At 41.9% G+C, this 17,915-nt stretch overlaps 1 protein-coding gene across 1 annotated transcript in view; it reads right to left on the bottom strand.

The window, feature by feature from the left end:
- Positions 1–17,915, bottom strand: part of AMPH (amphiphysin) — a 282,343-nt gene that overhangs the window by 65,209 nt on the left and 199,219 nt on the right. The window contains exons 10-11 of the mRNA XM_078059989.1: positions 14,781–14,919; positions 13,577–13,705 (exon numbers count right to left, since the gene is read on the bottom strand). Of these exons, the coding sequence (XP_077916115.1) occupies positions 13,577–13,705; positions 14,781–14,919 (268 nt within the window). The remainder of the gene's footprint in view (positions 1–13,576; positions 13,706–14,780; positions 14,920–17,915) is intronic.

Raw genomic sequence — 17,915 nt, 5'->3', positions numbered from 1 at the left:
GCTTTATCTCAGGAATGCATGATTGACTTGCCATTTGAAAACTCACGAACGTAATTCATCATATCAACAAACCAAAAAAGAAAACTCATATGATCATCTTGATAGATGTTGCAAAAAGAATTTGAAAAAATCCACATCCATTTCTGTTCAAAACTCTCAGTGAAGTAGGAAAAAAAGGCAATTTCCTCAACCTGATAAAAGTGTCTATGAAAACCTACAGCTATCACTATGTTTAATTATGAAAGACTGGAAGCTTTTCCCCTAAGATCAAGAAAAGGATGGCTCCCTCACCACTTCTACTCAACAATACTGGCAGTACTAGACAGTGAAATTAAAATAAGCAGAAAAAAAGAAATAAATGGCATCCAGAGTAAAAAGAAAAAAGTAAAACTATCTTTATTCACAGAAGATATGACCACCAATATAGAAAAATCCAAGGAAATCTATAAAAAAGCTACAGGAACTAATATTGAGGTTAGCAAGGCTACAGGATATAGCATTAATATACAAAAATCAGTTGTATTTATATATAACAGTATGAACAACTAGAAACTGAAATTTTAAAAATGCAACTTACAAAAGCCCTAAAAATATGAAATACTCAGGGATAAACCCAACCAATGACGAGAAATACCTGTACACTGAATACTACAAAACACGGCACAGATAAATTAGAGAAGACCTAAATAAAGGGAGAGCTATACAGTGTTTATGGGTCACACAACTCAGTATCATTACTATGTCAATGCTCCCAAAACTGATCTACAGATTCAGTGCAATACCAATTAATATCTGTACTGGGTTGAATACCATGCCTCTCCCCATGCCCCCAAAATTCATGATCATAAGGAACCTGTGAATGTGATGTTATTTAGCAATAGGGCCTTTGCAAATTTAATGAAATTAAGATGCGGTCATACTGAATTAGGATGGGCCTTAATGCAATGACCAGTGAGCTTATAAAAACAGGGAAATTTGGATATACAGACACAAGGAGAATGCCATGTGCGGATACAGAGCACAGAGCACACAGACACACATTATCGGAATAATGTTCTAGGTGCCAAGGAACACCAAAGACTGCCAGCAATCACCAAGAGAGAGAGGCAAGAAAGGATCCACCCCCTAGACCTTCAGAAGAAGCATGGCCTTGCTGATATCAGACTTGATCATGACCTTGATCTCGGATGTCTAGCCTCCAGAACTGTGAGAGAATAAATGTCTGTTGGTATAAGCCACCCAGTTCATGGTTCTTTGTTAAAACAGCCCTAGGAATCTAATAAAATATCCCAGAAGGTGTTTTTGTAGAAATTTACATATCAATTCTAAAATTCATATGGAAATTCAAAGGATCTAGAATAGGCAAAAGAACTCTGAAAAAAAATAACAAAGTTGAAGGACTAACCTTATCTGATTTCAAGACAGCTTTCCATAAAGTGACAGTAATCAAGATAATATGGTACTGGCATAAAAGGGAGGCAAATGGATCAATGGAAAACCACAGAGTTCAGAAATAGAACCACATACATAGGGATAACTAATTTTCCACAAAGGTACAAAGGCAATTTGGTAGAATAAGGATAGACTTTTCAACAATCACACATCATTTGTAAAGAAATAAATAAACTTCAACCCATACCATATTAAAAAATTAACTCCAAATTGGTCACAGACCCTAACTATAACACCTTACACCATAAAACTTCTAGAAGAAAACACAGGAGACAACCTTTGTGGCCCTGACTAGGCAAAGACTTTTTCAGATATGACATGAAATGTCTAATTCTTAAAAAAGAAATAAAGGGATAAATTGGACTCCATCAAAATAAACACCTTCTACTCTTCAAAAAAGCACTAAGAGAATGACAAGATAGGCCACACACTGAGAGTAAATATTTGTAAACCATCTATCTGATAAAAGACTTGTATCCAGAATATATAAGGGAGTCTCAAAACTCAATCAATCAAATACATACATACATACATACATACATACATCAGCAAAAGTTTTTCACAGATAACAGGGATGATATACTGATGTCATAATATCCTCCAGACTCATCCATATTGTCACAAATGGCAGGATTTACATTTTTAAGGCTGAATAATATTCCCCTGTGCATATATACCACATTTTCTTTACTCATTCATCCACTGATGGGACAGTTAGGTTGTTTCCATGTATTGTCCATTGTGAATAATGCCGCAGTAAACATGGGAGTGCAGCTATCTCTTTGAGATACCGATTTCATTTCCTATAGATAAATACCCAGAAGTGGGATTGCTGGATCATAAAGTAGTTCTATTTTTAATTTTTTGAGGAAACTCCATACTGTGTTCCATAGTAGTTCTACCAATTTCCATTCCCATCAGTAGTGTACAAGGATTCCCTTTTCTCCACATCCTCACCAACATTTGTTATTTCTTGTTTTTTTGATGATAGCCGTTCTAACAGGTGTGAGGTGATATAGCTCATTGTGATTCTGATTTACGTTTCTCTGATGCTCAGTGGTGTTGAGCACCTTTTCATATGCCTGTTGGCAATCTGTATGTCTTCTTTGGAGAAATGTCTATTTGGGTCCCTGATCCATTTTTAAATCCAAATACTTGATTTTTTTTTTTTTTTGCTATTGAGTTGTAGGAGTTCCTTATATATTTCAGACAGATGATTTGCCAATATTTTCTCCCATTCCTTAGGCTGCCTGTTACACTCTTGATTGTTTCCTTTGCTGTGCAGAAGTTTTTATGCTAAGCAAATTAAGCCAGACACAGAAAAATGAATGATCTCACTTATATGTGGAATCTAAAACAGTAAAAATCATGGAAGTAGAGAGCAGAATGGTGGTTGCCAGGGCTTAGGAGCAGGGGAAATAGGGAGATGTTGGTCAAGGGGTATAAAATTTCAGTTAAGCAAGTCCTAAAGATCTATAATGTTCAGCATGGCGACTATAAGTAAAAACAGTGTATTATACACTTGAAATTTGCCAAAAAAAATAGATATTAAGTGTTCTCACATCAAGAACAATAACAAAAAAAAAAAAGGGTAACTATGTGAAGAGATGGATATGTTAATTAGCTGGATTGGGGAGATTACTTCACAGTGTGTACATATATCAAAACATCAAATTGTACACTTTGAATACATACAATTTTTATTTGTCAACTATACCTCAGTAGAGCTTGGGGGAAAAAAGATAAGCAGATGTCAAATGAGTACGTGAAAAGATGCTTAATTTCATTAGCCATTAGGGAAGTGCAAACTAAATTGCAATGAAATAACACTATACGCTTACCAGAACAGCTAAAAATTTTTTAAAAAGATTTTATTTATTTATTTGACAGAGAGATAGAGAGCACAAGTGGGCAGAGCAGCAGCAGAGGGAGAGGGAGAAGCAGACTCCCCACTGAGCAGGGAGCCCGATGTGGGACTCAATCCCAGGACCCTGGAATCATGACCTGAGCCGAAGGCAGACGCTTAACCATCTGAGCCACCCAGGTGCCCCCAAAACAGCTAAAATTAAAAAGACTAACCAAAGCAAGTGTTGGCAAGGATGTGGAAGAACTGGACTCTTTTGCAATGTGGATGGAAACACAAATAGTATAATCACTTAGAAGTTTGGCAGTTACTTAAAAAGTTAAACTCATTCCTCCCATATGATCCAGCCAGTTTACCCTCAGATACTTACCCAAGAGAAATAAAAGCATGTGTACACACAAAGATTTGTATACAAATGTTCACAGTACCTTTATTTGTAAGAGCCAAAAACTGGAAACAACCCAAATATCCATCAATAGATGAAAAATCCCCCAAACCCTGATGTGTCCATACAATGAGGTACTACTCTGTAGCGAGAAGAAATGAATTGCTGGGGCGCCTGGGTGGCTCAGATGGTTAAGCGTCTGCCTTCGGCTCAGGTCATGATTCCAGGGTCCTGGGATCGAGCCCCACGTCGGGCTCCTGGCTCAGCAGGGAGCCTGCTTCTCCCTCTCCCTCTGTCTCCCCCCACTGCTCATGCTCTCTCTCTCTCTATCTCTGTGTCTCAAATGAATAAATAAAATCTTTAAAAAAAAAAAAAAAGAAATGAATTGCTGATACATGCTACAAAATGGATGAACTTCATAATAATTATGCCGAATAAAAGATGCCAGACCAAAAAGGGTACACACACTGTATGATTCCATCTGTATAAAATTCTAGGAAATTCAAACGAACATATGGGGACAGAAAGAGGAGTGTCTGCCTGGAGGGTGCAGTATGTGGAGAGGAACAGGAGCGATTACAGACACAAAGAAACTCTGGGGGTGACAGTTATATTCATTATCTTGATCCCAGTGATGGTTTCATGGGTGTACACATATTTCAAAACTTATCAAAATGTATACTTTAGGGGCACCTGGGTGGCTCAGTCGGTTAAGCATCCGACTCTTGATTTGGGCTCAGGTCATGATCTCAGGGTTGTGAGATCAAGCCCTGCATTGGGCTCTGGGCTGGATGTAGAGCCTGCTTAAGAGTCTCTTTCTCCTCTCCCTCTACCCCATGACAAAAAGTACATTAGTAAAAGTGGTTTTTGCTGGGAAACATCACTATGCTTTTAAATTTTTACTTTTTGCTTCTCTGTAATTTACTAGTTTTTTGTGTTAACAATGCATCCTTTATGGCATTATTCTTATAAGCGTATCAGGTAACAGACATTTCATTTTATAGCCACAGACACAAAACATTTAGAGTCTCCAAACTGCAGGCAGGCAGGCAAACAGATGGACAGACAGACAGACACACACACACACACACACACACACACACACACAATGATTTCTTAATGATAACACAATACTGTAATATAGCTTGAAATCAGGCAATGTGATGCCCCCAGTTTTGTTTTTCTTTTTCAACATTTGCTTGGCGATTCGGGGTTTTTTCTGATTCCATACAAATTTTAGGATTGTTTGTTCCAGCACTTTGAAAAATGTCATTGGAATTTTGATCGGGATGGCACTGAAGGTATAGATTGCTCTGGGTAGCATAGACATTTTAACAATGTTTCTTCTTCCGATCCATGAGCATGGAATGTTTTTCCATCTTTTTGTGTCTTCTTCAATTTCTTTCATGAGTGTTCTGTAGTTCCTAGAGTATAGATCCTTTACCTCTTTGGTTAGGTTTATTCCGAGGTATCTTACGGTTTTTTGTGCTATTGTAAATGGAATCGTTTCTCTAATTTCTCTTTCTACAGTTGTGTTGTTAGTGTATAAGAAAGCAACTGATTTCTGTGCATTGATTTTGTATCCTGCCACATTACTGAATTGCTGTATGAGTTCTAGTAATTTGGGGGTGGAGTCTTTTGGATTTTCCACATAAAGTATCATGTCATCTGCTAAGAGAGAGAGTTTGACTTCTTCTTTGCCAATTGGAATACATTTTATTTTTTTGTTGTTGTCTGATTGCTGTTGTTAGGACTTCTAGTACTATGTTGAACAATGGTGGCAAGAGTGGGCATCTTTGACGTGTTCCTGATCTTAAGGGAAAGGCTCTCAGCTTTTCCCCATTAAGGATGATATTCACTGTGGGTTTTTCATAGATGGATTTTATGAAATTGAGGAATGTTCCCTCTAACCCTATAGTCTGAAGAAAGCAGTGATCACCAAGACAGCATGGTAGCGGCACAAAAACAGACATATAGGCCAATGGAACAGAACAGAGAACCCATTATGGACCCTCAACTCTATGGTCAAATAGTCTTCGACAAAGCAGGAAAAAATATGCAATGGAAAAAAGACAGTCTCCTCAATAAATGGTGCTGGGAAAATTGGACAGCTCTATACAGAGAATGAAACTCGACCATTCTCTAACACCATACACAAAGATAAACTCAAAAGGGATGAGAGACCTCAATGTGAGACAGGAATCCATCAAAATCCTAGAGGAGAACATAGGCAGTAACCTCTTTGACATCGGCCACAGCAACTTCTTTCAAGATACATCTCCAAAGGCTACTGAAACAAAAGCAAAAATGAACTTTTGGGACTTCATCAAGATAAAAAGCTTCTGCACAGCAAAGGAAACAGTCAACAAAACAAAGAGGCAACCCACAGAATGGGAGAAGATATTTGCAAATGACACTACAGATAAAGGGCTGGTATCCAAGATCTATAAAGAACTTCTCAAATTCAACACCCAAAAAACAAATAATCAAGTCAGAAAGTGGGCAGAAGATATGAAAAGACACTTCTCCAAAGAAGACATACAAATGGCTAACAGACACATGAAAAAATGTTCATCATCATTAGCCATCAAGGAAATTCAAATCAAAACCACATTGAGATACCACCTTACACCAGTTAGAATGGCAAAAATGGACAGGGAGAGAAACAACAAATGTTGGAGAGGTTTGGGAGAAAGGGGAACCCTCTTACACTGTTGGTGGGAATGTAAGTTGGTATAGCCACTTTGGAAAACAGTGTGGAGGTGCCTCAAAAAATTAAAAATAGAGCTACCCTATGACCCAGCAATTGCACTCCTGGGTATTTACCCCAAAGACACAGATGTAGTGAAAAGAAGGGCCATATGCACCCCAATGTTCACAGCAGCAATGTCCGTAATAGCCAAACTGTGGAAAGAGCCGAGATGTCCTTCAACAGATGAATGGATAAAGAAGATGTGGTCCATATACACAATGGAATAATGCTCAGCCATCAGAAAGGATGAATACCCAACTTTTACATCAAAATGGATGGGACTGGAGGAGATTATGCTAAGTGATAATAAGTCAAGCAGAGAAAGTCAATTATCATATGGTTTCACTTATTTGTGGAACATAAAGAATAGCATGGAGGACATTAGGAGAAGGAAGGGAAAAATGAAGGGGGGGGTAATCGGAGGGAGAGATGAACCATGAGAGACTATGGACTCTGAGAAACAAACTGAGGGTTTTAGAGGGGAGGGGGGTGGGGGGATGGGTTAGCCCGGTCAGGTTATGGGTATTAAGGAGGGCACATACTGCATGGAGCACTGGGTGTTATACGAAAACAATGACTCGTGGATCACTACATCAAAAACTAATGATGTTTTGTATGGTGACTAACATAAAATAAAATAACATTTTAAAAATGATAACACAATATTTCAGTTAGCTGGATGACAATAAAGCCATAGGTACTATTTCTTCCCAAGAGTTTTTTTTTATTCTTTTATTAAACTTATTTTGAGGACATTTACTCTATTCTAAATATGATGCAGGACACTTATAACTTCCCAATAAGGCAGGGGAGGTCAGATAAAAACGCTAAAATAGTACAGTGAAGATCCATTTACCCATGACCTAGACTTGTCACAAATGTTACAACATTTGCTCTATGTGCCTACCCATGTTTATATAATCCAGCAAACGCTCTCATGAGCTGACACGCAGCAAACTAAACTTTCTAAGGAACTGTTTCCCTAGGGGTTGGTTTGGTTTTTATCGGAACAGGTTGGTAGATGGTACAACCATCCTTAGTGTAGCATGTCATGAGTTTGCTCATTGGCCTTGCACACACTCTGAGCAAGAGTGTAACAGCTGACAGCACTGAGAAGAGGGACAGAGGGGAGAGGGATAGGATCTGTGCTTACAGTGACCTTCTGTGATGACCACTGGATGAACAAAGACCCTCTTACCACCACATCTGGGATTTAATAATATTGCTGATATGTAACAACCTGAAGGACATCGCTAATACCGAAAACCCAGAGACATTTCTAGAGAACATGCATCCTGAACATTAAGGAGAGAAAGAATTAAGATGGATTTGTTCAATTTACTGACATCTAGTATCCACTATCTCTCAGGTGCTTAAGATGCTGGCACCCACAGTCTACAGGCTTCTGCTTTCCACATCTGCCCAGGGAGCCACAGTATGGCAGAAAGATGGCAGGTCTGCACAACTTCAGAGTAGGGATTAATGGCCTGTAAATCACAGGAATGATGTCAAGACTCAATCGAAGGAGACTTTGCATAGAACATACTCAGTCACGTGCTTCCCCATCAGGAGCTCCTTCCCTTCTCCCCAACTCATTCTTCTGCGTTCCCCTTCCCCCCTTCCTCTCCTGGCCTCTTGGCACCAGCTAACCCCCACTCTCTGTCCATACCTCAAACCATGTTCAAAAATACAGAATCTCAAAAAAGCTTCACACCGTGAGATGCTTTGTAGAGGGGTAAAATATAAAATGCAAAACGGGGAAAGTGCAAAAAGTCTAGGCATTGTTAGACATTCAGGAGTCTGAGAACCTCAGAAGGTTGTGAGGCCAACTTACAAAATGATTTAAGAATACTGGCAGGGCCCCAGATGAAAAATAAACCACACTGCATGGCTACCACTGCCGAAGGACCCCACGGTGCCGCGGCTGACCCACCAGGGCAACAGACGGACCAAATCGGGGCTTGAAATGCAATTTTCTTCCTTCCAATTTCCATATTCCTAATTCTTTCTGTGTTACAAGAATGCTAACATGTTTACTTTGAAAAAATATCAACCGAAAGAAGAGGCAGCTGGTCCAGAAATATAGCTACGGTTGAAAAGAAAAGCCAGGGCGATATTCAAAACCAGGTGACAGATCTGGGAAGTGAGGGGTGCGCATGCACAGGACTGCAGGATGGCCTCTGTCTGGATTGACCAGACAAAAAAGACCCTTTTGCGAACTTATTAAGCAAGCTGAAAATCTACTTCCGTTTGATTGGGTAGGAAAAATAGGATGATTTCATGAACTTAAAATGTGAGATGCAGCGTTTGGCCAGAAAGCGGAGAAGTAAGGGTGTCAGAGTCAATGGTGCTAACGTGACGCCCACAGCCATGTGACTGCAAGGCTGTGCCGCTGTCTTGCCTTCCCCCACTGCAGGTACGCCCAGCAAGAACGGCGATATGAGCCTGGAGGAATGAACTTGGATGGTCAAAAGACAATCCATCTGGGTTTGTAAAGGAGAACGCTATATGAAAGAGAGAAAATGGGCAACATCATTGTTGGGAGAAGATTTAGGCAAAATACCTGAAGGTCACCTACTATGAAAAAAAAATCCGAAAACAGGTAATCTCTTCTGAGACGTAGATAGGCAAGCAGGGACCCTGCCCCTAGCCCTGCCCCTCAGGGGGCCCCCACCCTTTTGGGCACCTTTCCTGGTATTTTCTGATTCCTCTTTTGGTGGTGGCAGCTGTGGCCAGCAAGGCCATCCAGTCAGGGCACCCCACGTCTGCACCAGGACCACGTGGGCCTGGCCCACCCCTCCTCTTTGGAGCACTCTGTGACCCTACTCTATATGGAGGAGCTCTGGGGCTCACGTCTACCCAGTCGTCCTGGAACGTGGTGGCCAGGTTTGTTTCCAAGAGGGCAGCTGGTGAGCAGACTGCTCCCACTGGCTAGCATGGCATTTCGTGTATGGAATCCCGTGAGACTGACCACCAGAATGTTGCTGATATGCTCACTTCAAGAGACTCAAACTGGTTATAATGGACAGAACCCCCCCAACCCACTGCCCCCCAAGCAAAAATATTTGCTCAGAGCCACAGTCCCTGTGGAAAGCCCTGGTGGGAAAGGAGGGTGAACCTGGATGGAATTAGTCAGAAGAGAAGGCAGTCCAAAACATTGAAGGAAAAAGAAAAAACCTTGCATGTGTACATATCTATGTGTATATATACACGATTGCTTTTTCTGTCTTGATCTGTTAAAATCCTATTTATATGCCATAAATTTGGTTTCCAGGGACATAATACCTTCTAAATAAAAAATGTTTCACCAAACGCCCATTTCCCTGGAACAGGTAGTGCTTTGGGAGGAAAGGGAGACTGTTTGAGAAACTCTGATTTAAACAAAGAGGGCTTTTGTTGAACTTCTCAGAGCCTTGAACACACTGACATAAACTATGTAAAGAAAAAGGGGATGCAGCCCCTCCCAGCCTCTTATGACCAGGAACCATTTTTCACAGCATCTTATGGGACCTGATGGAAAACGCTGTTTTAAAAGAATAATGCAGGAACACACACACACACACACACACACACACACACACACACACACAAACACACAGGAGATTTCTTCCTATTTAGTTTCTTGGGAGTTAAAAATAGAGAGGGCTGGGTTTGTCCTCTGGCAGTTCCATTTTTGTAAACACAGAACCAGAGAAGCAAGGTCAGCCCTTTGGTGTTGACACACAGACCTCTCCCTGTAAGCAGGCAAGGCTATCTCACAGAGAAGATTCTATGAGAGAGTTAAGGTCTGGGGCCATTAGAGGGCTCTGTAGGTCTGACGGATTTGTTTCGAATCCCATGACACACTCAGGAGAGACTGTCACTGTAATGAAGCTTGGTGGACGAGACATACAAATCTGTCAGGGGGGAGGAATATCTCAGTCACCACATCTGGAGCTTATGGGTGGGATTAATACAAACGCTGTTCTTCCCCACTGAGGCTCAGGATAAAAATAGCAAACTGGGGACATAAACCTATCTGTTCAATGCAGAATGACTTAATATCCTTTATAAAAATATCAAAATAAAATTGAAAATATTATAAATGCATGTATCTGGGAGAAAAGCTTTTCAGCTACATCTCAGCTTGCTAGCTTCCAAGATTCTGATCCCATACAGCTGGTGTTTCTATTTATTCGTTTTCATTGTTTACCTGTGCATGTCTAAAAACATCACAGTCCCAGAGGCAACCCTCTCGGGCCTCCTCCCTCTTCCGGAGCTCTGTACTATCACTTTGCTATCGCTCAATAAACCTTGCTTTGCTGCCCACCAAATAAATAAATAAATAAAATAAAAATAAAATAAAAACATAGTCCTGATGAGACAGTCCGTTCACTTAGAATATGCAGCTTGACATATAATCTGATCAACACATCTGATATTACAAGCATGCACATATGTGTATGTGGGAGTCCAACGGTCAGAAATATGGAGTATTTCCAGTCACGCAGTTTTTAAGTGGAGCAGTTATAAATGGTCAATCAAGATATACCCTTGACTCAGCTGGATATTTCCCTGGAAGAAATCTGTTCATTTACTGTGGTACTTTGTTCATGGCCATACATTTGGAAATGCTGGCCAACAACAGTGGTTCTCTCAGCGTGATCCCACAACCCGCGACATCAGCATCACTGGGAGGCTTGTGAGGAATACAGATTCTTGGCCCCCACTCCAGATCTGCTGACTCAGAAACTGTGCTGCACGTGACCCCAAAGGGGTGAAGGAACACATATCTGTGGATATCTACAGAGGAACAAGCAACAGAGGAAGCAGTCAAGAAGCTTCAGGGAAAGGCAGCATCTGTGGACTTTAAAGTAAAGCTAGATCGTATCACTCAATAAGTGAGAAAGTGGACTGAGACATAAATCCCTGTCTCACGCCGTCTCTTGACATGGTGACATGAGACGAACAGCCACTTAGTCAATGGAGAAGCTTCTGGTCACACACTGTGGTCCACCGCGGGAGCCACGCTGCTTCAGATGTGGAAAAAAACAGAGAAACCGCCTTCTCCCTCCTCCCGATGAAAAGAAAACAATATAAATGAAGCTGAGCCCCCAAAATGCACCCCCACAAGGTCTCTGGTGGTTAGTTCTTTCAAAACCACCCAGCACACCCAACCAGCGTGTTATAAAAGGTCCTCCCCAGGGCCGTGGAGCGGTGCGCCAAGACCAGCCAGGCTGGGGCAGGCGGCCCTCCAGCCAACTGCATCACTGCGGCAGCCCCAGCCCGAGCCCCTTCTGCTTTGAAAGGTGCCAGCTCTCCCTCTGTCCCTGACTCTTGACTTTTCCCACGACTGCTACTCAACAGTATGGCGAAAGTTCGCGCTCTTAGAAGTACTTCAGGGCCTCTTCTAGCATTTGTAATTTAAAAAGTGCTTTCTTTTTTTTTTTTTCCTATGATGAAGGACCCTTATGTGAGCCATCCAACTGCAAATAACAAAACATTTTAAAGGGAAGAACACTTTTGAACCCCAGCTTTGCTTTAGAACTTGTCTATGCGCCATGTTGCCTCGACTTCAGTTGCCTCGGGTGCTAAATGGAGGGGTTTTCAGCCAAGGATATGTGGCTTCTAGGTGAGGACATTCTGTATTAGTGGATGGGACTGAGAGCATGTTCTTCAAGGGTGCAGGGGAAAGCAACTTGAATAAGGATATGATCACCCTAAAACACTCTCAGTCTGAAAACTGATATAGCAAAAAAGAGAAGGAAGCTGAGCTGTTAGCCAATCAAAGGGACGGGGCCAGGTTGGAAATGAAAACTGCTGGAGTTTGGGGCCCATGCAATGGCAGGTGCCAGGCAGAGCCCTGGCTCTGAGACCACTATCCCTGGAGGCATCGATGGAGCCACAGAGATTATCTGTCCGTGTGCTCATCAACATGCAAGGCTCCCTCCTCAAAGGAGCTGCTAAATCACATGTCAAGGCCCTGTTACCTTACCAAACTCACCATCTCCTACCAACAACGGAAGAAGGAAAACAACAGCTAAAAGCTATTGCGCCTTATTGATAAACACCCTTAAAAGCAATGACACATTACGATTTGCCACCGCGTTGCTTCTTAGTTTCTGTTTCCTGAGCTCTCTGTGATTAATACATCATTCCTGTCATTATCAACAGGATGTGATTGTAATTGGCATGTCGTACACAGTGTTGTTATGGACGCACTCAGTAATTACAGCACTGCGTTCACACCTCTTGCAAAATGTAGGTATTATTTCTGACCCTGAGAACACTGGGAGCAAGTGATATTGGCAGGATGTTTCTGAGGACTTTCACTCTTAAAGAAATGGCTTCAAAGGCATGAGGAACAGCTCTGGAGATGAAGAATCTTCATTCTCGAGGCAACGGGACAACCAAGTGGCCAGCAGAGAGGGCTGTGCCGCCTACCAAGGGAGCTGGAGCTGGAGAAGGTGTGCCCAGGTGTCTTTGCCAAATCATGTAAATGGATACAGTTACTTGTGCTGAAGGGCGAAAGGCTTAAAAATATTCACCTCTTTTAATTTCATTTTCCTATTCTCTACCAGGAAGCAATATAAAAGAAACAATTGAGAGTGTAAACATGAATTAACATATATTGATGTTCGCAGAAGTGCTGGTGAAGAAACAGGAAAACGGGAAGCGACCTGTGACTGCAATCATGGGCTAGTCCATCCATCAGATGGAATACTCTGGCTATACATTTTCTTTTGAAAAGACGATATTATGACATGAAAAAAATGTTCAATAAGATTAAGTAGAAAAGTCAGGAATCCATAACAATACAATCTGAATGTTGTGGTACAGAACATATACCTAGAAACCAAAGCCTGAAGGAAAATACACCAAAGTGCATTAGTGGCTACGTGAGAGTAGTATGATGTAAGTGATCGTTAAAATTCTTCATTTTACACTTTTTAGTATTTCCAAATACTGTGTGTACACCTCCCATTTGAGAATGCTTTAGACATACCACGTGATTAAAGCCAACCTGGATGAGACCAGAAATGACGCTGCTGGCTCTAACATCTGCCACCTTGAAAGCTGGTCCCTGAGAGTCCCTCTGCCTTGGTACCTGTGTGCTTATCCCAGCTCTGCAGCAGGCTCTTACCTGTGAAGGTGTCGTCACACTGATTTCCGGAACAAAGTTGTCCTCAAAGAAACTGATGATGTTCTCCTGCTGGAGTTCCTTCGTTGGGGTGACTTTAGGCAGAGGTGGGACGGGAGGCCCCTTCCTTGTCTACAAAACATCAGAGACACAAGCAAATTAATTCGGCCAAAGACAGCATGTGAGATGTGTAGAAATGCCACATGAACAGCACTGGGCGGACATATCAGTCACTGACTGACATTTAGATATGCACAGAGAAATAAGGGACCTGATTGAGTAGAGAATGCTGTCTGCCTTGGTGGCTCTGGGAGCACCAACAAGCAAGGGCCCCCCGAGAAACACTCAGGCAAGGTGACCCCATCCACCTCAATGCCAATTCTACATGCAGGGCCACAAGGCCAGGCGCCCACACCTCTCAAGTTAAACTAGGGCAACCCCCTTTGTGAAGTCAACCGGAACGGATTCCTCACTTCAGCAAGAAATTCGAATTTTAACACTACAATCAGGAAAGCTTTTCACTGGACTCAGTGAAACCACCCACAGACAGCACGAACTTCAGTTTCCAATAGAGTGTTTTGAGAAGAACTTCACAGATCTATTCCATGGATCTTCTCACTTTCCTTAGTTTCAAAGACTTGAACTTCAAGTCTTGTTGTAGGAATTTCATCTTCACCCCAAGTGGGGAAGACAAGGGTGGCAATGTTTCTCTATATTGACCTTTTCCAGTCCTTACTGTGTCTCTCAATCGCTTGTTCCAGACGCTTTTGTTGAGTGTCTACTCATGTGCCACACCCTGTGGGTGATACCAAAAATGTGAAGTGGCATATAAACATCATGGCTTTCTTGGCCATACTTGCTCCAAGTGTAACCTTAATTGCTAGAGGAGGGAATGTCCAGGGAGAAGGTGAGATTGATCAGGGCCTTCTGAGAGCGAGAGGTGGGAGGTGAGGAGGGCATGCAAGCCTAAGGAAGCTGAGGTTGTGGAGAGAAGTCTCAACCCACCCAAACATAGGGTATGTGAGGAAACAGGAATCCAAATTGGAGAACTAAGTTGATTCCTTAGTGACCATCACAATGCCTACAGCCTCAAAGCCTCCTCAACTGGAAACTCCTTTCAGTGCCCTAGCACCATGGGATTATCCCAGATGGGGTTACCTCATCACGAGTTCTTCCATTCTCCCCAGTGTATTTGACCTCTTCTTACCTGTGAAGGTGACCTAGGCCTTGCTGGTGCAGGAGACGCAGGTGTCAGCGTGTGATTGGGACTAGCTGTCGGGCTCGGGATGGGTGAAGGCTCCTCGGGTGGTGAGGGTGTCTTTGCGATGCGGAGAGGACCAGAATCGCTAGGTGAACACACAAGAGTCAGCAATGAGCCTTCTAAAGAACAGCACTTACTTTCCAGGGGTCTTCTGTCCCAGAGGAATCTGGAGGCACTTCTGGTTCTATCAGGCATCTAGCCCCCTTCTAAGTTAATTCTGGTGGTTATTAACAATGTTGGTGATACTGGTACCATTTATTGTCTGTGGTCTGTGTGCCGGACCCCATTCATGTATATTCTTTCTAACTGTCACAACGCCCTTGCATCACTGCCCCACTTTACAGGTAGTAAAGTGGGGCACAGAGAGGTTAAATACCACTAAAGTCACTCAGCAATTTGGTGGGTCTGAATTCAGGCCGTGGGAACACAAACCCCCTGTTCTTTCCATTGTGCCAAAGAGACTCTGTAAGAATCTTCCAAATATAAGCTGCCTTAGCTGAACTACCTTCACTTTTGATTTACAAGAGAATCTTGCTATGCCATAATGTATAGAAAAACCTACCCTGAAAATTATAAATCTGATGTTAAAGGCATCCTCAGGATAGTGTTAAGATTTTATAGAAATCGGGGCGCCTGGGTGGTTCAGTGGGTTAAGCATCTGCCTTTGGCTCAGGCCATGATCTCAGGGTCCTGGGATCGAGCCCCACATGGGGCTCCCTGCTCAGCGGGGAGCCTGCTTCTCCCTCTGCCCATCCCCCCACTTGTACGTACTTTCTCTCTCAAGTAAATAAAGATTTTATAGAAGTCTTTTGTGATAACATTTGGAAACAAATTCATTAGTTATTCCTCTTTCTACACCTTATAAAACAAAGACTCGGCTCAGACACCTTGACAATGCAAACAAATTATGTGAAGGCAGAGTCAGTAACGTTTTCTGAGAGCCCACCGCATTCCTGGCACTGGGCCAGATGCCTGGAACCAGCCCAGATGCAATGAGCAAGAGGGCACTTGGGACACATCCTACTCTCTAAGTCTTTCTAATGTCTACAGATTGAGGGAGTAGGGTCTGTACCTCAAAATAAACAAGCACATACACCACAGCATGGTCTACATAGCCAAGGGAGTGGGTCCTGTGGAGAACACAGATGAACCGCATGATTGAGGCTGTGCCAGCAATCATGGCCTCTGCTGGGAAGCGTGGCCCCAATCTATGCTCAATAGGGAGTCCACTGAGCTCACTCACCACCTCGTTCTGCAGAGGAATGATGAAAAAAATGAAAGGAACCTTTGTTAAGCTGCCGTGGCCCCATTTTCTCTTCATTTTATCTGATTCAGCAATATTGAGATTTTCATGCTGTCCCTTTCATGTCTCTATGAAGGAGTAACTCTTAACTTTTTCATGTACGTCACTGCTAAAACACCCAATGTCATTTTGATGTTCTTATTACAACTTTTTCTTTGTTTCAAGTTCATATTATATTGGAAACAGTAGTCCTTTCCCGTATTCTTTTAGGGAATGCTCTTTCCCTTAGAAAGATAAGAGATACTAAACGCTTACTTTGTATAACCACTGTAGCAGAGACTATTATGAGTACAGCAAATACAGAACATCAAATAAGAAAATTAGCTCTCTCCAGAGAGATCTCAACATATGGTGATGGGGGCACCTGTGCAGGAGTGTGTATTTTTATAAATGTGTGTGTATGACTGTTTATGTTGATTGACATTAAACATGTAAATATTACCTTACAAGCCATTTAGTTCAATACCATCCTTTTTTCTCTGTTGATTAAAAAAAAAAAATGAGATCTTTAACCAAAGGATTAATTGGATGCACTTAAGGAAGGCAAAGTAAGGTAACTGCAGAGTCATAAAATGGAAAGCTAGATCTTTTGACTTCCAGCCCAAGGCTCATTAGCCTGCATTCCTTGAGTACATAATGCCTGAGAAGGAAGGAATAAAGGGATTCCAAAATCACAGGAGAAAGCTGGTGGGAAGCCAACTCCTGGAAAGGTAGACAATTCACTTACAGATCACTGGGCCTTTGGTATATCTGTCATACTCATGATAACAATGCGCAAGAGAATCAAAACAATGCAGTGTTGGGAGGGGAGGAGCAAGATGGCAGAGGAGTAGGAGACCTAAATTTCGTCTGGTCCCAGGAATTCAACTAGATAGGAATCAAACCATTCTGAACACCTCTGAACTCAATAAGAGATCGAAGAAAAGAATAGCAGCAACTCTCTGAACAGAAAAGCGACCACTTTCTGGAAGGTCTCTTCTGATTTGTTTAGTGTGTATTTTTCGGGGGTGGTTGTTACCCTGTTAGCATTTTGTTCTCTCATTCATCTATTCTCCTCTGGACAAAATGACAAGATGGAAAAACTCACCTCAAAAAAAAAAAAAGAACAAGAGGTAGTACCAACTGCCAGGGACCTAATCAATACAGACAGTTGTAAGATGTCGGAACTAGAGTTCAGAATCACGATTTTAAAGACACTAGCTGGGATTGAAAAAAGCATGGAAGATACTAGAGAAACGCTTTCTGGAGAAATAAAAGAACTAAAATCTAACCAAGTCGAAATCAAAAAGGCTATTAATGAGGTGCAATCAAAAATGGAGGCTCAAACTGCTAGGATAAATGAGGCAGAAGAGAGAATCAGTGATACAGAAGACCAAATGATGGAAAATAAAGAAGCTGAGAAAAACAGATAAACAACTACTGGATCACGAGGACAGAATTCGAGAGATAAGTGATACCATAAGACGAAACAATATTAGAATAATTGGGATCCCAGAAGAAGAAGAAAGAGAGAGAGAGGGACAGAAGGTATATTGGAGCAAATTATAGCAGAGAACTTCCCTAATCTGGGGAAGGAAACAGGCATCAAAATCCAGGAGGCACAGAGAACCCCCATCAAAATCAATAAAAATAGGTCAACACCCCGACATCTAATAGTGAAACTTAAAAGTCTCAGAGACAAAGAGAAAATCCTGAAAGCAGCTTGGGAGAAGAGATATGTAACCTACAATGGTAAAAACATTAGATTGGCAACAGACCTATCCACAGAGAACTGGCAG

This window comes from Halichoerus grypus, chromosome 12 (genome assembly GCF_964656455.1).
Source record: "Halichoerus grypus chromosome 12, mHalGry1.hap1.1, whole genome shotgun sequence".
Classification (NCBI taxonomy): domain Eukaryota; kingdom Metazoa; phylum Chordata; class Mammalia; order Carnivora; family Phocidae; genus Halichoerus; species Halichoerus grypus.
Note: the sequence above shows the minus strand (reverse complement) of the source record. Positions and strands in the feature narration are given on the sequence as shown.